This window comes from Panulirus ornatus, chromosome 48, assembly GCF_036320965.1.
Source record: "Panulirus ornatus isolate Po-2019 chromosome 48, ASM3632096v1, whole genome shotgun sequence".
Classification (NCBI taxonomy): Eukaryota; Metazoa; Arthropoda; class Malacostraca; order Decapoda; family Palinuridae; genus Panulirus; species Panulirus ornatus.
The window spans coordinates 5,468,344-5,493,763 of NC_092271.1; the positions used below are offsets into that span (position 1 = coordinate 5,468,344).

Genomic DNA, 25,420 nt, shown 5'->3' on the forward strand with positions numbered 1-25,420 from the left:
ATGGTTCCATCTGCTGCCAGATCCACTCCCAGATATCTAAAACACCTTACTTCCTCCAGTTTTTCTACATTCAAACTTACCTCCCAATTGACTTGACCCTCAACCCTACTGTACCTAATAACCTTGCTCTTATTCACATTTACTCTTAACTTTCTTCTTTCACACACTTTACCAAACTCAGTCACCAGCTTCTGCAGTTTCTCACATGAATCAGCCACCAGCGCTGTATCATCAGCGAACAACAACTGACTCACTTCCCAAGCTCTCTCATCCCCAACAGACTTCATACTTGCCCCTCTTTCCAAAACTCTTGCATTTACCTCCCTAACAACCCCATCCATAAACAAATTAAACAACCATGGAGACATCACACACCCCTGCCGCAAACCTACATTCACTGAGAACCAATCACTTTCCTCTCTTCCTACACGTACACATGCCTTACATCCTCGATTAAAAACTTTTCACTGCTTCTAACAACTTGCTTCCCACACTATATATTCTTAATACCTTCCACAGAGCATCTCTATCAACTCTATCATAAGCCTTCTCCAGATCCATAAATGCTACATACAAATCCATTTGCTTTTCTAAGTATTTCTCACATACATTCTTCAAAGCAAACACCTGATCCACACATCCTCTACCACTTCTGAAACCACACTGCTCTTCCCCAATCCGATGCTCTGTACATGCCTCCACCCTCTCAATCAACACCCTCCCATATAATTTACCAGGAATACTCAACAAACTTATACCTCTGTAATTTGAGCACTCACTCTTATCCCCTTTGCCTTTGTACAATGGCACTATGCACACATTCCGCCAATCCTCAGGCACCTCACCATGAGTCATACATACATTGAATAACCTTACCAACCAGTCAATAATACAGTCACCCCCTTTTTTAATAAATTCCACTGCAATACCATCCAAACCTGCTGCCTTGCCGCCTTTCATCTTCCGCAAAGCTTTTACTACCTCTTCTCTGTTTACCAAATCATTTTCCCTAACCCTCTCACTTTGCACACCACCTTGACCAAAACACCCTATATCTGCCACTCTATCATCAAACACATTCAACAAACCTTCAAAATACTCACTCCATCTCCTTCTCACACCACCACTACTTGTTATCACCTCCCCATTTGCGCCCTTCACTGAAGTTCCCATTTGCTCCCTTGTCTTACGCACTTTATTTACCTTCCTCCAGAACATCTTTTTATTCTCCCTAAAATTTAATGATACTCTCTCACCCCAACTCTCATTTGCCCTCTTTTTCACCTCTTGCACCTTTCTCTTGACCTCCTGCCTCTTTCTTTTATACATCTCCCACTTATTTGCATTTTTTCCCTGCAAAAATCATCCAAATGCCTCTCTCTTCTCTTTCACTAATAATCTTACTTCTTCATCCCACCACTCACTACCCTTTCTAATCAACCCACCTCCCACGCTTCTCATGCTACAAGCATCTTTTGCGCAAGCCATCACTGCTTCCCTAAATACATCCCATTCCTCCCCCACTCCCCTTACCTCCTTTGTTCTCACCTTTTTCCATTCTGTACTCAGTCTCTCCTAGTACTTCCTCACACAAGTCTCCTTCCCAAGCTCACTTACTCTCACCACTCTCTTCACCCCAACACTCTCTCTTCTTTTCTGAAAACCCATACAAATCTTCACCTTCGCCTCCACAAGATAATGATCAGACATCCCTTCAGTTGCACCTCTCAGCATTTTAACATCCACAAGTCAAAAGTCTCTCTTTTGTGTGCCTATCAATTAACACGTAATCCAATAACGCTCTCTGGCCATCTCTCCTACTTACATATGTATACTTATGTATATCTTGCTTTTTAAACCAGGTATTCCCAATCAACAGTCCTTTTTCAGCACACAAATCTACAAGCTCTTCACCATTTCCATTTACAACACTGAACACCCCATGTATCCCAGTTATTCCCTTAACTGCTACATTACTCACCTTTGCATTCAAATCACCCATCACTATAACCCGGTCTTGTGCATCAAAACCACTAACACACTCATTCAGCTGTTTCCACAACACTTGCCTCTCGTGATCTTTCTTCTCATGCCCAGGTGCGTATGCACCAATAATCACCCATCTCTCTCCATCAACTTTCAGTTTTACCCATATCAATCTAGAATTTACTTTCTTACACTCTATCACATACTCCCACAACTCCTGTTTCAGGAGTAGTGCTACTCCTTCCCTTGCTCTTGTCCTCTCACTAACCGCTGACTTTACTCCCAAGACATTCCCAAACCACTCTTCCCCTTTACCCTTGACCTTTGTTACACTCAGAGCCAAAACATCCAGGTTCCTTTCCTCAAACATACTACCTATCTCTCCTTTTTTCTCATCTTGGTTACATCCACACACATTTAAACACCCCAATCTGGGCCTAAGAGGAGGATGAGCACTCCCCGCGTGACTCCTTCTTCTGTTTCCCCTTTTAGAAAGTTAAAATACAAGGAGGGGAGGGTTTCTGGCCCCCCGCTCCCGTCCCCTTTAGTCGCCTTCTACGACGCGTGAGGAATGCGTGGGAAATATTCTTTCTCCCCTATCCCCAGGGACATATTATTTTATTCATTTTGCTTTGTCGCTGTCTTCCGCGTTTGCGAGGTAGCGCAAGGAAACAGACGAAAGAAATGGCCCAACCCACCCCCATACACATGTACATACATACATGTCCACACATGCAAATATACATACCTATACATCTCAATGTACACATATATATACACACACACACATATACATATATACACATGTACATAATTCATACAGTCACCCCCTTTTTTAATAAGGGGGTGACTGTATGGTAAGGTTGGTAAGGTTATTTAATGTATGTATGACTCATGGTGAAGTGCCTGAGGATTGGCGGAATGCGTGCATAGTGCCATTGTACAAAGGCAAAGGGGATAAGAGTGAGTGCTCAAATTACAGAGGTATAAGTTTGTTGAGTATTCCTGGTAAATTATATGGGAGGGTATTGATTGAGAGGGTGAAGGCATGTACAGAGCATCGGATTGGGGAAGAGCAGTGTGGTTTCAGAAGTGGTAGAGGATGTGTGGATCAGGTGTTTGCTTTGAAGAATGTATGTGAGAAATACTTAGAAAAGCAAATGGATTTGTCTGTAGCATTTATGGATCTGGAGAAGGCATATGATAGAGTTGATAGAGATGCTCTGTGGAAGGTATTAAGAATATATGGTGTGGGAGGCAAGTTGTTAGAAGCAGTGAAAAGTTTTTATCGAGGATGTAAGGCATGTGTACATGTAGGAAGAGAGGAAAGTGATTGGTTCTCAGTGAATGTAGGTTTGCGGCAGGGGTGTGTGATGTCTCCATGGTAGTTTAATTTGTTTATGGATGGGGTTGTTAGGGAGGTAAATGCAAGAGTTTTGGAAAGAGGGGCAAGTATGAAGTCTGTTGGGGATGAGAGAGCTTGGGAAGTGAGTCAGTTGTTGTTCGCTGATGATACAGCGCTGGTGGCTGATTCATGTGAGAAACTGCAGAAGCTGGTGACTGAGTTTGGAAAAGTGTGTGGAAGAAGAAAGTTAAGAGTAAATGTGAATAAGAGCAAGGTTATTAGGTACAATAGGGTTGAGGGTCAAGTCAATTGGGAGGTGAGTTTGAATGGAGAAAAACTGGAGGAAGTGAAGTGTTTTAGATATCTGGGAGTGGATCTGGCTGCGGATGGAACCATGGAAGCGGAAGTGGATCATAGGGTGGGGGGAGGGGGCGAAAATCCTGGGAGCCTTGAAGAATGTGTGGAAGTCGAGAACATTATCTCGGAAAGCAAAAATGGGTATGTTTGAAGGAATAGTGGTTCCAACAATGTTGTATGGTTGCGAGGCGTGGGCTATGGATAGAGTTGTGCGCAGGAGGATGGATGTGCTGGAAATGAGATGTTTGAGGACAATGTGTGGTGTGAGGTGGTTTGATCGAGTGAGTAACGTAAGGGGTAAGAGAGATGTGTGGAAATAAAAAGAGCGTGGTTGAGAGAGCAGAAGAGGGTGTTTTGAAGTGGTTTGGGCACATGGAGAGGATGAGTGAGGAAAGATTGACCAAGAGGATATATGTGTTGGAGGTGGAGGGAACAAGGAGAAGAGGGAGACCAAATTGGAGGTGGAAAGATGGAGTGAAAAAGATTTTGTGTGATCGGGGCCTGAACATGCAGGAGGGTGAAAGGAGGGCAAGGAATAGAGTGAATTGGAGCGATGTGGTATACCGGGGTTGACATGCTGTCAGTGGATTGAATCAAGGCATGTGAAGCGTCTGGGGTAAACCATGGAAAGCTGTGTAGGTATGTATATTTGCGTATGTGGACGTATGTATATACATGTGTATGGGGGGGGGTTGGGCCATTTCTTTCGTCTGTTTCCTTGCGCTACCTCGCAAACGCGGGAGACAGCGACAAAGTATAAAAAAAAAAAAAAAAAACATAATTCATACTGTCTGCCTTTATTTATTCCCATCGCCACCTCGCCACACATGGAATAACATCCCCCTCCCCTCTCATGTGTGCGAGGTAGCGCTAGGAAAAGACAACAAAGGCCCCATTCATTCACACTCATTCTCTAGCTGTCATGTAATAATGCCCGAAATCACAGCTCCCTTTCCACATCCAGGCCCCACAGAATTTTCCATGGTTTACCCCAGACGCTTCACATGCCGATTCAATCCATTGACAGCATGTCGACCCCGGTATACCACATCGATCCACTTCACTCTATTCCTTGCCCGCCTTTCACTCTCCTGCATGTTCAGGCCCCGATCACTCAAAATCTTTTTCACTCCATCTTTCCACCTCCAATATGGTCTCCCACTTCTCCTCGTTCTCTCTACCTCCAACACATATATCCTCTTGGTCAATCTTTCCTCACTCATTTCTCCATGTGCCCAACCCATTTCAAAACATCCTCTTCCGGAAAGGATCACAATTTTGTGTGTGATCAAGTATATTCCTGAGTCCATGGGAAAATGAAACACGATAAGTTCCCAAGTGCACTTTTGTGTAATAATCACATCATCAGGGGAGATACAAGAAAGAAATATAAGTCAGCTGATATAGAATGAAGAGACATAGATAGGAAGCCATTTGGTAAACATGTAATTGTCTAAGACAGACAACAAGCATATCATAAACTTATTATGTGGACAAGAAGGGGAATTGTTTACAAATTTTAATAACAATAAAGCTATCCAATTTGTATTGACCTTCACTAATTTTAAGGTTATAATTCTTTGTGTATTCAATAATAGATGATTCAATGATATTTCTCGTGGTACTGGAGTTAGAGGTAATACTGAGATGGCATTACTCCAGTCAAGACAATGATCGTAGTTTTTAATATGATTAAACAAGGCATTTGATTCTTGTCCTGTTCTTATACTATATTTATGTTGCTTAAGTCTAACAGAAAGATCCTTACTAGTCTGCCCAACATAAAACTCATCACAATTTCTACAATTTATAGATGCACCCAGGAGAATTTTCTAGTGAGTTCCAGAGTAAGATATTCTTTATAGTACTATTGTTGCTGAAGGGAAGATTTACATTAAAGGATTTACGCAACATGGAAAGTAAAGTAAAATTATCATCAAAAGGGAGAACTAAAAGATTCTTGGTGTCAATGGGAGGTTTAGGTTCGACTCTATAAAATAATTTCTTTGCTAACTTAAGGGATTTATCGATGAAAGGGTACTTTATTTTAGATCCAACAGAGTACATGTTCTCAAACTCATCATCAATAAACTCTGGACTGCAAATAAGTAATGCCCTAAGGAACACAGATTAAAATGATTATTCATCTCAACATGACAGCCCCCTTTCCACATCCAGGCCCCACAAAATTTTCCATGGTTTACCCCAGACGCTTTACATGCCTGATTCAATCCACTGACAGCACGTCAACCCTGGTATACCACATCGTTCCAATTCACTCTATTCCTTGCATGCCTTTCGCCCTCCTGCATTATCTCTGGGGATTGGGGAGAAAGGATACTTCTCTTGTATTCCCTACACGTCGTAGAAGGTGACTAAAAGGGTAGGGAGCGTGGGACTAGAAATCCTCAACACTCGATTTTAATTTTCCAAAAGAAGTAAATGATAAGGGGGCCAAGTGAGGATTTCCCTCAAAGGCTCAATCCTGTTCTTAATGCTACCTCGCTGAAGTGGGAAATGGTGAATAAAATGAAAAATATATATATATATATTTCATACATACATATCTAACATTTCCCGCATTAGTGAGTTAGTGTTAAGAACAAAGGTCCGAGCCTTAGAGGAAATATCCTCACTTGGCCCCCTTCTCGGTTCCTTCTTTTGGAAAATATATGTATATTCATACTTGCTCTTCTCTGGTTTGGTGAGCAGAGAAGAGGTAATGAAAGCTTTGCAGAAGATGAAAGCTAGCAAGGAGAAGGGTTTGGATGGTATTGCAGTGGAATTTATTAAAAAAGGGGGTGACTGTGTTGTTGATTGGTTGGTAAGGATATTCAATGTATATATGAATCATGGTGAAGTGCCTGAGGATTGGTGGAATGCATGCATAGTGTCATTGTACAAAGGCAAAGGGGATAAAGGTGAGTTTCAAATTACAGAGGCATGAGTTTGTTGAGTATTCCTGGGAAATTATATGGGAGGGTATTGATTGAGAGGGTAAAGGCATGCAAAGAGTGGTTTCAGAAGTGGTGGTGGATGTCTGGATCAGGTGTTTGCTTTGAAGAATATACGTGAGAAATATTTAGGAAAACAAATGGATTTGTATGTAGCATTTATGGATCTGCAGAAGGCATATGATAGGATGGATAAAGATGCTTTTAGAAGGTTTTAAGAGTATATGGTGTGGGAGGCAAGTTGCTAGAAGCAGCAAAAAGTTTTTACCAAGATTGTAGGGCATGTGTACAAGTAGGATGAGAGGAAATTGTTTGGTTCCCAGTGAATGTCAGTTTGCAGCAGGGGTGCATGATGTCTCCATGTTTGTTGAACTTGTTAATGGATGGGGTGGTTAGGGAGGTGAATGCATGAGTTTTGGAGAGAGGGGCAAGTATGCAGTCTGTTGTGGATGAGAAGGCTTGGGAAGTGAGTCAGTTGTTGTTTGTTGATGATAAAGCACGGGTGGCTGATTCGTGTGAGAAACTGCAGAAGTTGGTGACTGAGTTTGGTAAAGTGTGTGAAAGGAGAAAGTTGAGAGTAAATATGAATAAGAGCTAGGTTATTAGGTTCAGTAGAGTTGAGAGACAAGTTAATTGGGAGGTAAGTTTGAATGGAGAAAAACTGGAGGAAGTGAAGTGTTTTAGATATCTGGGAACGGACTTAGCAGTGGATGGAACCATGGAAGAAGAAGCGAGTCACATGGTGGGGGAGGGGGCGAAGGTTCTGGGAGAATAAAAGAGAATGTCTGAAGGAATAGTGATTACAACAATTTTGTATGGTTGCGAGGCCAGTTGTGCGGAGGAAGGTGGATGTGTTGGAAATGAATTGTTTGAGGACAATATGTGGTGTGAGGTGGTTTGATCGAGTAAATAATGAAAGGGTAAAAGACATGTGTGGTAATACAAAGAGTGTGGTTGAGAGAGCAGAAAAGGGAGTGATAAAATGTTTTGGACACATGGAGAGAATGAATGAGGAAAGATTGACAAAGAGAATATATGTGTCAGAGGTGGAGAGAAGGAGAAGCAGGAGACCAAATTGGAGGTGGAAAGATGGAGTGAAAGAGATTTTGAGCAGTCGAGGCCTGATCGTACAGGAGGGTGAAAGACGTGCAAGGAATAGAGTGAATTGGAACAATGTGGTATACCAGGGATGACATGCTGTCAATGGATTGAACCAGGGTATGTGAAGCACCTGGGGTAAACCATGGAAAAGTGTGTGGAGCCTGGATGATAAAGGGAGCCGTGGTTTCCGTGCATTACATATGGCAGCTAGAGACTGAGTGCGAACGAATGTGGCGTTTTCTGACTGTCCCTAGTGCTGCCTTGCTGGGGGGGATGCTATTTCGTGTGTGGCGGGCTGGCGACGGGAATGGATGGAGGCAGCAAGTATGGATAAGAACATGTGTATACATGTATGTGTCTGTGTATATATATGTATGTACATGGTGAAATATATATGTATTTATATGTGCATGTGTGGATGTTTATGTGTATGTGGGTGGGTTGGGCCATTCCTTGTGCTACCTCGCTGGCACAGGAGACAGCAGTTGGGTATAATAATAAAATATATATAATAATCATACTTGCTCACCTTTATCCATTCACAGTGCCACCTTGGCCCACAGGAAACAGCATCGCCACCCCCTGCAATGGTGAGGGAGTGCCAGGAAACATACAAAGAAAGGCCACACCCACTCACATCCATTCTATAGCTGTCATAATTAATGCACCTAAAACACAACTCCCTATCAACATCCAGGCCCCACAGACCTTTTCATGGTTCACCCCAGACATTTCACATGCCTTGGTTCAGTCCACTGATGGCACATCAACCGCATTATACCACCTCATTCCAATTCATTCTACCCTATGCACGCCTTTCACCCTCCTGCGTGTTCAGGCACCAATTGCTCAAAATCTTTTTCAATCCATCCTTAAACCTCCAATTAAGTCTTCTGCTTCTCCTCATTTTCTCTACTTCTGACAGATATACCCTCTTCATCAACCTTTTCTCACTCATTCTCTCCATGTCCAAACCATTTCAATTTCAACACACCCTCTTCTGCTCTCTTAACCACATTCTTTTTATTACCACACATCTCTCTTACACTTTAATTACTTACTCGATTAAACCACATACCATCCTTAAAAATTTCATTTCTAACAGATCCACCCTCTCCTGCACAACTCTATTAACAGCCTATGCCTTGCAACCATTTAACATTGTTGGAACTACTATTCCTTCAAACATACCCATTTTTGCTCTCCGAGATAACATTCTCTCCACACATTCTTCATCGCTCCCAGAACCTTTGCTCCTCCCCACCATAAGACTTACTTCCGTTTCCATGGTTCCATTTATTGCGAAATTCACTTCCAGATATCTAGAACACTTCACTTCCTCCAATTTTTTTCCATTCAAACTTGCATCCTAACTAATTTGTCCCTCAATCCTAGTGAACCTAATAACCTTGCTTTTATTGACATCTACTCTCGACTTTCTCATTTCACACCTCTTTCAAACTCAGTTACCAACTTCTGCAGTTACTAACTCAAATCAGCTACCAGTCCGTATCACTGGTGAACAACAACAAACTCACTTCCCAGGCCCTCTTACCCTCAACCGATTGCATCATCACCCCTCTCTCCAAAACTCGTGCTTTTACATCCCTTACCACCCCATCCATAAACAAATTAAACAACAATGGTGACACCACACACTCTTGCTGCAGACCGACCTTCACTGGGAACCAATCACTCTCCTCTCTTCCTACTCATCCACATGCCTTTTACTCAAAACTTCTCATGGCTTATAGCAGCTTAACTCCCACACCATATATTCTTAAGACCTTCCACAAAGAATCTCTATCAAGCCTATGATATGCCTTCTCTAGATCCATAAACGGTACATACAAATCCATCTGTTCTTTTAAATATTTCTCACACACATTCTTCAAAGCAGAAACCTGATCCACACATCCTCTCCCATTTCTGAAACCACACTGCTCCTCCCCAATGTGATGCTCTGTACATGCATGCCTTCACCCTCTCAATCAATACCCTCCCGTACAATCTTCCAGGTATACTCAACAAACTTATGCGTCTGTAGTTTGAACACTCACCTTTATCCCTAGCCCTCTGCCTTTATACAGTGGCACTATACATGCATTCCCCTAATCCTCAGGCTCTTCATGATCTATACATACAGTGATTATCCTTATCAATCAATCAACAACACAGTCACCCCCTTTGATTATCCTTATCAATCAATCAACAACACAGTCACCCCCTTTCTTAATATTCAATTTTAATATCACCCAATCCCACTGCCTTTCTGGATTTCATCTCCACAAGGCTTTCATCACCTCCACTCTTTTCACCAAACCACTCTCCCTGACCCAATCACTTTGCATAACATTCCGACCTAAACACCCAACATCTGTCACTCTATCATCAAACACAATTGATATTCCTTCAAAACACTCACTCTATCTCCTCCTCACTTCCTGTTATCACTTTCCCTTTTGCTCCCTTCACTGACGTCTCTATATGTTCTTTCATCTTTCACATATTATTCACCTACTATAAAAAACATGCTTTTATTCTCCCTAAAGTTTAATGACACTCTCTCACCCTGACTCTCATTTGCCATCTTTTTCAACCCCTGCATCTTCCTCTTGACCTCCTGCTACTTTCTCTTATACATCTGCCATTCATTTACACTGCTTCCCTGTAAGTACTGCCCAAACTCCTCTCTTTTCTCTTTAACTGGCATCTTCATTTCTTTCCACCACCCACTAACCTTTTTAATCCACCCACCTTCCACCTTTTTGCAAGCTACTAGCACCTCTTGCACATGCCATTACTGCTTCCCTATATACCTCACATTCCTCACCTATTCCCCTCACTTCATTTTCTCTCACCCTTTGCCATTCTACACTCCATCTCTCCTGGTACTTCTTAACACAAGTCTCCTTTCCAATCTTACTCACTCTAACCACTTTCTTTCCCCTGTCACAGTCTCCTTTTTTGAAAATCTCTACAAATATTCACCCTTGCCTCCACAAGACAGTGATCAGACATCCTTCCAGCTGTCCCTTCAGCACATTTCCATCCAAAAGCCTTTCTTTTACACACCTATCAATTAATACATAATATAATAATGTCTATTGACCATCTTTCCTACTCAAACAGTAATAATTGTGTATATCTCTCTTTTTAATCTAGGTACTGTTAATCACTGCTCTTTTTTCAGCACACAACTCCACAAGCTCTTCACCATTTCCATTCATAACACTGAGTACCCCATGTTCACCAATTATACCCTCAACTGCCATATTTTTTACTTTCCCATTTAAATCATCCATCACTAATACCTGGTCTCATGCACCAAAACTGCTGACACACTCACTCAACTGCTTCGAAAACACTTGCTTCTCATGATCTTTCTTCTCATGGCCAGGTGCATAAGAACCAATAACCAACCATCTCTTGCCATCCACTTTCAGTTTTATCCACATCAAAAATCTAGAAGTTACTTTCTTACACTCTTATCACACATTCCCACAACTCCTGCTTCAGAAGTAGGGTTACTCCTTCCTTAGCTCTTATCCTCTCACCAACCACTGACTTTAGTCCCAAGACATTTCCAAACCATTCTTTCACTTTACCCTTAAGCTTAACATACTACCTACCTAACCTCTCTTCTCATCTTGGTTACATCCACACACATTTAGACACCCCAATCTGAGCCTTCGAGGAGGATGAACATTCCCTTATTGACTCCTTCTGTTTCCTCTTTTAGAAACAGAATACAAGAAGGGGAGGGTTTCCAGCCCCCCGCTCTCACCCCCTTTAGTTGCCTTCTGCAACACGCAAGGAATATGGAGGTACAATTCTTTCTCCCATACCTCAGGGATAATAATAATAATAATAATAATAATAATAATAATAATAATAATAATAATAATAGTAATAATAATAATCATAATAATAATAATAATAATAATAATAATAATAATAATAAGCTGGTGACTGAGTCTGGTAAAGTGTGTGAAAGAAGAAAGTTAAGAGTAAATGTGAATAAGAGCAAGGTTATTAGGTACAGTAGGGTTGAGGGTCAAGTCAATTGGGAGGTAAGTTTGAATGGAGAAAAACTGGAGGAAGTAAAGTGTTTTAGATATCTGGGAGTGGATCTGGCAGCAGATGGAACCATGGAAGTGGAGGTGAATCATAGGGTGGGGGAGAGGGCGAAAATCCTGGGAGCCTTAAAGAATGTGTGGAAGTCGAGAACATTATATCGGAAAGCAAAAATGGGTATGTTTGAAGGAATAGTGGTTCCAACAATGTTGTATGGTTGCGAGGCGTGGGCTATGGATAGAGTTGTGCACAGGAGGGTGGATGTGCTGGAAATGAGATGTTTGAGGACAATATGTGGTGTGAAGTGGTTTGATCGAGTAAGTAATGTAAGGGTAAGAGAGATGTGTGGAAATAAAAAGAGTGTGGTTGAGAGAGCAGAAGAGGGTGTTTTGAAATGGTTTGGGCACATGGAGAGAATGAGTGAGGAAAGATTGACCAAGAGGATATATGTGTTGGAGGTGGAAGGAACGAGGAGAAGTGGGAGATCAAATTGGAGGTGGAAAGATGGAGTGAAAAAGATTTTGAGTGATCGGGGCCTGAACATGCAGGAGGGTGAAAGGCGGGCAAGGAATAGAGTGAATTGGATCGATGTGGTATACCGGGGTCGACGTGCTGTCAATGGATTGAATCGGCATGTGAAGCGTCTGGGGTAAACCATGGAAAGTTGTGTGGGGCCTGGATGTGGAAAGGGAGCTGTGGTTTCGGGCATTATTACATGACAGCTAGAGACTGAGTGTGAACGAATGGGGCCTTTGTTGTCTTTTCCTAGCGATACCTCGCACACATGAGGGGGAGGGGGATGTTATTCCATGTGTGGCGAGGTGGCGATGGGAATGAATAAAGGCAGTGTGAATTGTGTGCATGTGTATATATGTATGTGTCCGTGTGTGTATATATATATGTGTGTACATTAAGATGTATGGGTATGTATATTTGCGTGTGTGGTCGTGTATGTATATACATGTGTATGGGAGTGGGTTGGGCTATTTCTTTCGTCTGTTTCCTTGCGCTACCTCGCAAATGCGGGAGACAGCGACAAAGCAAAATAAATAAAAATAAATAAAATAATACTACTACTAATAATAATAATAATAATAATAATAATAATAATAATGACAATAATAATAATAAACTAAAAGTTTGACTTTACAGCTTATTGTTATCCACTGTTCTCAAAGATCTGCATTATATTACATTTTTCTTCCATTAATCCCTATTCATTTCTTGCTTCATCTTCAAGGCTTCCAGTCTTTCCATCACCACCATGTTAAATACCCTACCCACAACCTTCAGCTTGTTTAAAGTCTTACAATTTTCATGCAGAGCCATAATCAATGAATTCAAACCCTATTTTCACTACCTTTCTTCTGTGTTATAAACCATATCAAATAAAATCATTTGTGTATGATTTCACTATCTTCTAACAGTCTCTTTTAGTTACTCCATACATTCAAGGTGCATTTCAACTTCCATTTCCTCCATCAAGGTACTTTCCCAATCCTAACTTTCCAGTAAAAAACCACTCCTCTCTAATCCATAAAATGCAGGAATCTTTCAAGCTTCTTCACTGCATACATCAGGTCCTTAAAGTGGAAGAGGCATCAAGTGTAAGGGTTTATGTTAACAAAGCAGTGAGAGTAGTATGACTGAGTGCCACAACTGGATTACACCTTCAAAATTCTTATCATTGCCTACTAATAGTATAAACAATGAAGTATGGGGATAGGGGAGAAAGAATACTAGCCACATATTTACCATGACTGGCAGAATGGATGCACAGTGCCAGTGTACAAAGGCAAAGGGGATAAAGGTGAGCGTTTAAATCACAGAGGCATAAGTTTGTTGAGTATTCCTGGGAAATTAGTTCAAGTATTCTTTGGAAATTACGTGTTGTAGAAGGCGACTATAGGGGATGGGAGTGGGGGGGGCCAGAAATCCTCCCCTCCTTGTATTCTAACTTTCTAAAAATGGGAAACAGAAGGAGTCACGCGGGGAGTGCTCATCCTCCTCGTAGACTTAGATTGGGGCGTCTAAATGTGTGTGGATGTAACCAAGATGTGAAAAAAGGAAGATAGGTAGTATGTTTGAGGAAAGGAACCTGGATGTTTTGACTCTGAGTGAAACGAAGCTCAAGGGTAAAGGGGAAGAGTGGTTTGGGAATGTCTTGGGAGTAGAGTCAGGGGTTAGTGAGAGGACAAGAGCAAGGGAAGGAGTAGCAGTACTCCTAAAACAAGAGCTGTGGGAGTATGTGATAGAATGTAAGAAAGTAAATTCTCGATTAATATGGGTAAAACTGAAAGTTGATGGAGAGAGATGGGTGATTATTGGTGCAAATGCACCTGGGCATGAGAAGAAAGATCATGAGAGGCAAGTGTTTTGGGAGCAGCTGAATGAGTGTGTTAGTGGTTTTGATGCACAAGACCGGGTTATAGTGATGGGTGATTTGAATGCAAAGGTGAGTAATGTGGCAGTTGAGGGAATAATTGGTATACATGGGGTGTTCAGTGTTGTAAATGGAAATGGTGAACAGCTTGTAGATTTATGTGCTGAAAAAGGACTGGTGACTGGGAATACCTGGTTTAAAAAGCGAGATATACATAAGTATACGTGTGTAAGTAGGAGAGATGGCCAGAGAGTGTTATTGGATTACGTGTTAATTGACAGGCGCGCAAAAGAGAGACTTTTGGACGTTAATGTGCTGAGAGGTGCAACTGGAGGGATGTCTGATCATTATCTTGTGGAGGCTAAGGTGAAGATTTGTAGAGGTTTTCAGAAAAGAAGAGTAAATGTTGGGGTGAAGAAGGTGGTCAGGGTAAGTGAGCTTGGGAAGGAGACGTGTGTGAGGAAGTACCAGGAGAGACTGAGTACAGAATGGAAAAAGGTGAGAACAATGGAAGTAAGGGGAGTGGGGGAGGAATGGGATGTATTTAGGGAATCAGTGATGGATTGCGCAAAAGATGCTTGTGGCATGAGAAGCGTGGGAGGTGGGTTGATTAGAAAGGGTATTGAGTGGTGGGATGAAGAAGTAAGATTATTAGTGAAAGAGAAGAGAGAGGCATTTGGACAATTTTAGCAGGGAAAAAATGCAATTGAGTGGGAGATGTATAAAAGAAAGAGACAGGAGGTCAAGAGAAAGGTGCAAGAGGTGAAAAAGAGGGCAAATGAGAGTTGGGGTGAGAGAGTATCATTAGATTTTAGGGAGAATAAAAAAGATGTTTTGGAAGGAGGTAAATAAAGTGCGTAAGACAAGGGAGCAAATGGGAACTTCAGTGAAGGGCGCTAATGGGGAGGTGATAACAAGTAGTGGTGATGTGAGAAGGAGATGGAGTGAGTATTTTGAAGGTTTGTTGAATGTGTTTGATGATAGAGTGGCAGATATAGGGTGTTTTGGTCGAGGTGGTGTGCAAAGTGAGAGGGTTAGGGAAAATGATTTGGTAAACAGAGAAGAGGTAGTAAAAGCTTTGCGGAAGATAAAATCCGGCAAGGCGGCAGGTTTTGGATGGTATTGGAGTGGAATCTATTAAAAAAGGGGGTGACTGTATTGTTGACTGGTTGGTAAGGTTATCTAATATATGTATGACTCATGGTGAGGTGCCTGAGGATTGGCGGAATGCTTGCATAGTGCCATTGTACAAAGGCAAAGGTGATAAGAGTGAGTGCTCAAATTACAGAGGTATAAGTTTGTTGAGTATTCCTGGTAAATTATATAGGAGGGTATTGATTGAGAGGGTGAAGGCATGTACAGAGCATCAGATTGGGGAAGAGCAGTGTGGTTTCAGAAGTGGTAGAGGATGTGTGGATCAGGTGTTTGCTTTGAAGAATGTATGTGAGAAATACTTAGAAAAGCAAATGGATTTCTATGTAGCATCTATGGATCTGGAGAAGGCATATGATAGAGTTGATAGAGATGCTCTGTGGAAGGTATTAAGAATATATGGTGTGGGAGGCAAGTTGTTAGAAGCAGTGAAAAGTTTTTATCGACGATGTAAGGCATGTGTACGTGTATACAGCGCTGGTGGCTGATTCATGTGAGAAACTGCAGAAGCTGGTGACTGAGTTTGGTAAAGTGTGTGAAAGAAGAAAGAGTAAATATGAATAAGAGCAAGGTTATTAGGTACAGTAGGGTTGAGGGTCAAGTCAATTGGGAGGTAAGTTTGAATGGAGAAAAACTGGAGGAAGTAAAGTGTTTTAGATATCTGGGAGCGGATCTGGCTGCGGATGGAACCATGGAAGCGGAAGTGAATCATAGGGTGGGGGAGGGGGCGAAAATCCTGGGAGCCTTGAAGAATGTGTGGAAGTCGAGAACATTATCTCGGAAAGTAAAAATGGGTATGTTTGAAGGAATAGTGGTTCCAACAATGTTGTATGGTTGCGAGGCGTGGGCTATGGATAGAGTTGTGCGCAGGAGAGTGGATGTGCTGGAAATGAGATGTTTGAGGACAATGTGTGGTGTGAGGTGGTTTGATCGAGTAAGTAATGTAAGGGTAAGAGAGATGTGTGGAAATAAAAAGAGCGTGGTTGAGAGAGCAGAAGAGGGTGTTTTGAAATGGTTTGGGCACATGGAGAGAATGAGTGAGGAAAGATTGACCAAGAGGAAATATGTGTTGGAGGTGGAGGGAACGAGGAGAAGTGGGAGACCAAACTGGAGGTGGAAAGATGAAGTGAAAAAGATTTTGAGTAATCGGGGCCTGAACATGCAGGAGGGTGAAAGGCGGGCAAGGAATAGAGTGTATTGGATCGATGTAGTATACCGGGGTTGACGGGCTGTCAGTGGATTGAATCAGGGCATGTGAAGCGTCTGGGGTAAACCATGGAAAGTTGTGTGGGGCCTGGATGTGGAAAGGGAGCTGTGGTTTCGGGCATTATTGCATGACAGCTAGAGACTGAGTGTGAACGCATGGGGCCTTTGTTGTCTTTTCCTAGCGCTACCTCGCACACATGAGGGGGGAGGGGGATGGTATTCCATGTGTGGCGAGGTGGCGATGGGAATGAATAAAGGCAGACAGTGTGAATTGTGTGCATGGGTATATATGTATATATGAATATATGTATATATGTATGTGTCTGTGTGTGTATATATATGTGTACATTGAGATGTATAGGTATGTATATTTGTGTGTGTGGACGTGTATGTATATACATGTGTATGGGGGTGGGTTGGGCCATTTCTTTCGTCTGTTTCCTTGCGCTACCTCGCAAACGTGGGAGACAGCGACAAAGCAAAATAAATAAACAAATAAAATAATTGACTGAGAAGGTAAAGCTGTGCACAAAGCATAAGATTGGGGAAGAGCAGTGTGGTCTCAGAAGTGGTAGAGGATGTGTGGATCAGGTTTTTGCTTTTGAAGAATGTATGTGAGAAATACCTGAAAAAACAGATGGATTTGTATGTACCATTTATGGATCTGGAGAAGATATATGAGAGGTTTGATAGAGATGCTTTGTGGAATGTATTAAGAGTATATGGCATGGGAGGTAAGTTGCTATAAGCAGTGAAAAGTTTTTACCGAAAAGTTTTTACCAAGATGTAAGGTATGTGTACAAGGAGGAAGAAAGGAGAGTGATTGGTTCCCAGTAAATGTCAGTTTGTGGCTAGGATGCATGATATCCCCATGGTTGTGTAATTTGTTTATGGATGGGGTGGTTAGGGAGGTGAATGCAAGAGTCTTGGGGAGAGGGGCAAGTGTGCAGTCTGTTCTGGATGTGAGGGCTTGGGAAAAAGTCAGTTGTTGTTCGCTGATGATATAGCACTGGTGGCTGATTCAGGTGAGAAACTGCAGAAGTTGGTGACTGAGTTTGGTAAAGTGTAAGAAAGGAGAAAGTTGAGAGTAAATGTGAATAAGAGAAAGGTCATTAGGTTCAGTGGGGTTGAGGGACAATTTAATTGGGAAGTAAGTTTGAATGGAGAAAAACTGGAGGAAGTGAAGTGTTTTAGATACCTGGGAGTGGACTTACCAGCGGATGGAGCCATGGAAACAGAAGTGAGTCACAAAGTGGGGGATGGGGGCAAAGGTTCTGGAAGTGTTGAAGAAAGTGTGGAAGGCAAGAACGTTATCTCAGAGAGCAGAAATGGGTGCATTTGAAGGAACAGTGATCTAGTAGCTTGCACTCGGTCATACCACTCTCACTGCTTCGTTAACATAAACCCTTATACAAGATGCCTCTTCCACTTTATGGACCTGTTGTAAGCAGTGAAGAAACTTAAAAGCTTCTGTGTGCAAGATTCCTGCTTAAAATTTTATGGATTAGAGAGAAGAGTGATGATAAGTGTAGGAGGGACATTGTTTAATGTGAGGCATGGGCTATATATAGGTTTGTGCAGAGGAGGGTGGATGTGTAGGAAATGAAATGTTTGAGGACAATATGTGGTGTGAGGTGGTTTGATCGAGAAAGTAATGAAAGGGTAAGAGAGATGTGTGGTAATAAAAAGAGTGTGGTTGAGAGAGCAGAAGAGGGTGTGTTGAAATGGTTTGGAGACATGGAGAGAATGAGTGAGGAAAGATTGACAAAGAGGATATATGTGTCAGAGGTGGAGGGAACAAGGAAGCAGGGAGACCAAACTGGAGGTGGAAGGATGGAGTAAAAAAGATTTTGAGTGATCGGTGCCTGAACATACGGGAGGGTGAAAGGCGTGCAAGGAATAGAATGAATTGGAATAATGTGGTATACTGGGGTCGATGTGCTGCTAATGGACTGAAAGGGCATGAGAAGCATCTGGGGTAAACAGGGAAAGGTCTGTGGTGCCTGGATGTGAAAAGGGATCTGTGGTCAGTACATTACACATGACAGATAGAGATTGAGTGTGAGCAAATGTGGCATTTTTTGTCTTTTCCTGGTGTTACCTTGCTGTGTGTGTGTGTGTGTGTGTGTGTGTGTGTGTGTGTGTGTGTGTGTGTGGGAGGGCTACTTCCTGTGTGGTGGGGTAGCGACGGGAATGGATGATGGCGGCAAAGATGAATATATACATGTGTATATATGTATGTGTCTGTGTATGTATATGTATGTTTATGTATGTAAATGTAAGTTTACATTGATATGTATATGTATATATATATGTGTGTGTATGAGCATTCATATTTTTTTTTCTTTCTTTTTTTTTTTTTTTGCCGCTGTCTCCCGCGTTTGCAAGGTAGCGCAAGGAAACAGACGAAAGAAATGGCCCAACCCACCCCCATACACATGTATATACATACGTCCACACATGCAAATATACATACCTACACAGCTTTCCATGGTTTACCCCAGACGCTTCACATGCCCTGATTCAATCCACTGACAGTACGTCAACCCCGGTATACCACATCGATCCAATTCACTCTATTCCTTGCCCTCCTTTCACCCTCCTGCATGTTCAGGCCCCGATCACACAAAATCTTTTTCACTCCATCTTTCCACCTCCAATTTGGTCTCCCACTTCTCCTCGTTCCCTCCACCTCCGACACATATATCCTCTTGGTCAATCTTTCCTCACTCATTCTCTCCATGTGCCCAAACCATTTCAAAACACCCTCTTCTGCTCTCTCAACCACGCTCTTTTTATTTCCACACATCTCTCTTACCCTTATGTTACTTACTCGATCAAACTACCTCACACCACACATTGTCCTCAAACATCTCATTTCCAGCATATCCATCCTCCTGCGCACAACTCTATCCATAGCCCATGCCTCGCAACCATACAGCACTGTTGGAACCACTATTCCTTCAAACATACCCATTTTTGCTTTCCGAGATAATGTTCTCTACTTCCACACATTCTTCAAGGCTCCCAGAATTTTCGCCCCCTTCCCCACCCTATGATCCACTTCCGCTTCCATGGTTCCATCCGCTGCCAGATCCACTCCCAGATATCTAAAACACTTTACTTCCTCCAGTTTTTCTCCATTCAAACTCACCTCCCAATTGACTTGACCCTCAATCCTACTGTACCTAATAACCTTGCTCTTATTCACATCTACTCTTAACTTTCTTCTTTCACACACTTTACCAAACTCAGTCACCAGCTTCTGCAGTTTCTCACATGAATCAGCCACCAGCGCTGTATCATCAGCGAACAACAACTGACTCACTTCCCAAGCTCTCTCATCCCCAACAGACTTCATACTTGCCCCTCTTTCCAAAACTCTTGCATTCACCTCCCTAACAACCCTATCCATAAACAAATTAAACAACCATGGAGACATCACACACCCCTGCCGCAAACCTACATTCACTGAGAACCAATCACTTTCCTCTCTTCCTACACGTACACATGCCTTACATCCTCGATAAAAACTTTTCACTGCTTCTAACAACTTGCCTCCCACACCATATATTCTTAATACCTTCCACAGAGCATCTCTATCAACTCTATCATATGCTTTCTCCAGATCCATAAATGCTACATACAAATCCATTTGCTTTTCTAAGTACTTCTCACATACATTCTTCAAAGCAAACACCTGATCCACACATCCTCTACCACTTCTGAAACCACACTGCTCTTCCCCAATCCGATGCTCTGTACATGCCTCCACCCTCTCAATCAACACCTTCCCATATAATTTACCAGGAATACTCAACAAACTTATACCTCTGTAATTTGAGCACTCACTCTTATCCCCTTTGCCTTTGTACAATGGCACTATGCACGCATTCCGCCAATCCTCAGGCACCTCACCATGAGTCATACATACATTGAATAACCTTACCAACCAGTCAATAATACAGTCACCCCCTTTTTTAATAAATTCCACTGCAATACCATCCAAACCTGCTGCCTTGCCGGCTTTCATCTTCCGCAGAGCTTTTACTACCTCTTCTCTGTGTGTGTATATGAGTGGTTGGGCCATTCTTTGTCTGTTTCCTTGCACTACCTCGCTGACATGGGAAACAGCAATTAATAATGATAATATTTCCCGTGTGTTGTTGAAGGTGACTAAGCGGGGTGGGAGCGGGTGGCTGGAAACCCTCCCCTTATGAATTACTTTCCAATTGAAAGAACAATGCAAGGAGCTATGTTCTTGACGATACCTCACTCACATGGAAAATGGCAAGCATGTGTGAAAAAAAATCTCTCCAGAGTACTACTAAAATTCTAACTCAAGTAAAAGCAAGCTAACCTGTATCAGGTGTGTCTGCACTGCGTGAATAAGAAAGAGGTGGTGCAGGTTGTGAACCAGGAGACTGAGATGCTACCACAGATATGTGAGTTGAACCCACAGTGGAGGTGGAGTGTTGAGGGGTTTGACTACTAGGATGGTGATGAACATGGTGCAAGTGATGGTGATGATGGTGGTAGCCACTTCGCTGGTCTCCAACACTACTGCCCGCACCACTAATCCCAGCTCCATTTGTGTTTTGCTGCTGCTGTGGTTGCTGTTCATCGAGGGGCATGTGTTGATCTCCACCAAGCCTATCTTGGACTGGGTGAGGTGTAGATACTTGTTGATGAGAAGTGGATGTGGAGGCAAGAGAAGTGGAAGTTCCACCAGACTGACGGACAGGTAATGGTGGTCCTCCTGTTGATGGTGTCTAGAAAAATAGAAAAACAAATTTCGGTTCAGAAAATCTGCTTTATTACCTACATTCTATAGCTTTCAAATCACGATCTATCTCTGCATTCCTATCATACTTTTGTTTAAATATCATCTTGTCAGCATCAAAATGCTTACACTGATACAGAGAGGCACGTTATCTATCCAAGATAGCTAAGACCACAAATGTTACATATGTAATTCTATGAACAATGTAAGTTGCTACAGCAGTTACAGTAGTGTTTATAAACTCATTTCAACCTACAGTACTGATTGCTTAACAATCATTATATTCTATAGGATTAAAAAGAAACACATCATATAAATGTACAATGAAGTCTACGAGAAACAGAAAAAGATACATTTAAATGAAGGCTTCATGTATTGTAAACATGTACTACAGTGATTATGTATGTGCACTGTATAACATGTACATAACTGATGATTAACTGCAAAAAAATCCTTTATACATCCATTTTCAAACTGAAGAATGTAGAACAGTATTGTAGATTATATAAAGCATCATCCGGGATAGCAAACAATACTAGCAGAACCAGACCATACAAGAAGAACCAGTCATACAAAACACTCCCGAAATCAGAATTCTGAGTCCGTATACTATTTTGAATTTAGCCATTCCCATAACAAAGTTACACCATAAAACTTAAGAATTTTGTCTAATAATTGTTATGTGATCTAGTTTTTCAGCAACTGTAATTCCTACATGAAATATAACAATCTGCCCTTCTTTTTAATTACATCATTTGATTTTCAACTACTTTTTCCTGAATGATCCATCTTCTTAAATAAGTGACTATCATCACTGACAATATATGCACAAAATTTTGCTTCACTTTCAGCACTTAATACCCATTTATCCTTATTGCAATCATCCAAAACAAGCCCTGAATAACATCTTTGACAAGTGTAATTGCAGTAGTGTTTTCTGGATATGCAAAAAGTACCTGCTACCACGCTTGCACATAAAGATCAGGTCAAACTGGGGAAAGTGTCTTACCATAAAACATATTCAAATACTTAAACTATCTGATGGTAAAACCCTTGGCTATGTTTCCTCTTTTTTGCTGAAAGGCAAACATGAATCATTACTTAAAGACAAGGACAAAAACAAAAAAACAAACTTATCTTTAATATTGTTTCATATGATACTCTGAGGCCATAGTGAAGCTCTTCCATTTCCAATAGGATTTTTTCTTTGGTAAAATGATTCAGCCTTTGAAGACTGTAACTAACTTTTGTCCCCTCTAAGGAAAACATTGCTCTTCTTCCATTATGGAGCTTTGGCATTTCCATCACTTAGAATGCTCAAGTTACAAAGATATATACCTGCTGTGTATACCAGGTAAGGTGTATGGAAGACTGGTAACTGAGAGGGGAGGTGGCATGCATAGAGCATCAGACTGGGGAAGAACAATGTGGCTTTAGGAGTGGTACAGGAGGTGAGAACCAGGTGTTTGCTTTGAAGAAATTGCTTAATAAATATCTGGAGAAAGGGATTTGTCAGTAGTATTCACAGACCTGGCAAAAGCAAATGATAAGGTTGATAAAGATGCCTCGCACAAAATGTAACAAATATATGGTAGGGGGAGTAAAGCTATTATATACAGTTTTTATCTGGGAAGTAAGGTGTGTGTGTGTGTGTGTGTGTGTGTAAGGGGAGGTTCATGGTCAAGATGGCTCTATTTCAAGAATGTGTGATGTTTCCATACGTGCTCAATCTGTTAATGGACTGAGTGATAAGGGAAGTTGTCCGCAGATGACGTGGCTCCAGTGGCACATCTGAAAAACTCTAGAAGCCAAGAGCTAATGTGAACAAAAGTAAGGTAATGAGGTATGGCAGGACGGCAGAGTAGGAACACAACTGTAAAATTGGTTTCTGTGTAATCAAATGACATCCTTGATTACTTATCAATTTCATAGACTTTCTATGCATTACCAAGATTCTGTGCCTGTGAATGATAATTCTAAGTGCATGTATTAGTTTTACAAATGCTCCAACACTTTTTTATTTTTTTTTTATTTTTTTTTTTTTTATACTTTGTCGCTGTCTCCCGCGTATTGCGAGGTAGCGCAAGGAAACAGACGAAAGAAATGGCCCAACCCCCCCCATACACATGTACATACACACGTCCACACACACAAATATACATACCTACACAGCTTTCCATGGTTTACCCCGGACGCTTCACATGCCTTGCTTCAATCCACTGACAGCACGTCAACCCCTGTATACCACATCGCTCCAATTCACTCTATTCCTTGCCCTCCTTTCACCCTCCTGCATGTTCAGGCCCCGATCACACAAAATCTTTTTCACTCCATCTTTCCACCTCCAATTTGGTCTCCCTCTTCTCCTCGTTCCCTCCACCTCCGACACATATATCCTCTTGGTCAATCTTTCCTCACTCATTCTCTCCATGTGCCCAAACCATTTTAAAACACTCTCTTCTGCTCTCTCAACCACGCTCTTTTTATTTCCACACATCTCTCTTACCCTTACGTTACTTACTCGATCAAACCACCTCACACCACACATTGTCCTCAAACATCTCATTTCCAGCACATCCATCCTCCTGCGCACAACTCTATCCATAGCCCACGCCTCGCAACCATACAACATTGTTGGAACTACTATTCCTTCAAACATACCCATTTTTGCTTTCCGGGATAATGTTCTCGACTTCCACACATTTTTCAAGGCTCCCAAAATTTTCGCCCCCTCCCCCACCCTATGATCCACTTCCGCTTCCATGGTTCCATCCGCTGACAGATCCACTCCCAGATATCTAAAACACTTCACTTCCTCCAGTTTTTCACCATTCAAACTCACCTCCCAATTGACTTGACCCTCAGCCCTACTGTACCTAATAACCTTGCTCTTATTCACATTTACTCTTAACTTTCTTCTTCCACACACTTTACCAAACTCCGTCACCAGCTTCTGCAGTTTCTCACATGAATCCGCCACCAGCGCTGTATCATCAGCGAACAACAACTGACTCACTTCCCAAGCTCTCTCATCCCCAACAGACTTCATACTTGCCCCTCTTTCCAAGACTCTTGCATTTACCTCCCTAACAACCCCATCCATAAACAAATTAAACAACCATGGAGACATCACACACCCCTGCCGCAAACCTACATTCACTGAGAACCAATCACTTTCCTCTCTTCCTACACGTACACATGCCTTACATCCTCGATAAAAACTTTTCACTGCTTCTAACAACTTGCCTCCCACACCATATATTCTTAATACCTTCCACAGAGCATCTCTATCAACTCTATCATATGCCTTCTCCAGATCCATAAATGCTACATACAAATCCATTTGCTTTTCTAAGTATTTCTCACATACATTCTTCAAAGCAAACACCTGATCCACACATTCTTATAACTTCTTAAATTCATGGTTTTCCTAGAAGTAATTTTTTCTTAGCAAGATCTTAATCATGTGTTTGTTCTTTATCAATAAGCAAACTGGCTGTCATTATGTTAAGTAAAATAAACTTTGGGCCCCATAAAAACTGTTGACACATATAAGGTAATATAAACTGTCTAGGTGCAAATCATTCTTGAAAACCTCATTTGTAAATATGTCTGATCAGTATTTCCTAATACAAGCCAATATTAAAAAAACCTTCTACTGAATACAGGAAACTCCTAAAATGGGGAGTATTTGAAGGAAGTGGACTGTTATATTTACCTGGGAATGAACAGAATAGCAGATGGATCTATGGAGGCTGAGGCAAGTTATAGGATGCCAGACGAGATTAAGGTCCCGGGTACAATGAACAGTATGTGGAAAGAAAGATTATGTTCTCCTAGGGCAAAGACAGGTACATCTGAAGGTATAGTAGTTCTAGCAGTGATGTATGGATGCCAGCCTTGGGATCTGAATGCAAAAGATTGGATGAGAGGGGACATTGTGGGAATCAAACACCTGAGGACAATATCAGGTGTGAGGCAGGTTGACTGCAAGGAATGATAGTGAAAGAGAGATGAGTGGTGGGGACTGCAGTCAAACTGAGAGGGCAGACTAGAGTGAGATGAAAAAGTTTGAA

The 25,420-nt window shown here is 41.8% G+C and overlaps 1 protein-coding gene across 1 annotated transcript in view; it reads right to left on the reverse strand.

Annotated features, from left to right (window-relative positions):
- Positions 1-25,420, reverse strand: part of tamo (PUB and ZnF_RBZ domain-containing protein tamozhennic) — a 184,796-nt gene that overhangs the window by 35,407 nt on the left and 123,969 nt on the right. The window contains 1 exon segment of the mRNA XM_071690509.1: positions 20,922-21,333. Within this exon segment, the coding sequence (XP_071546610.1) occupies positions 20,922-21,333 (412 nt within the window).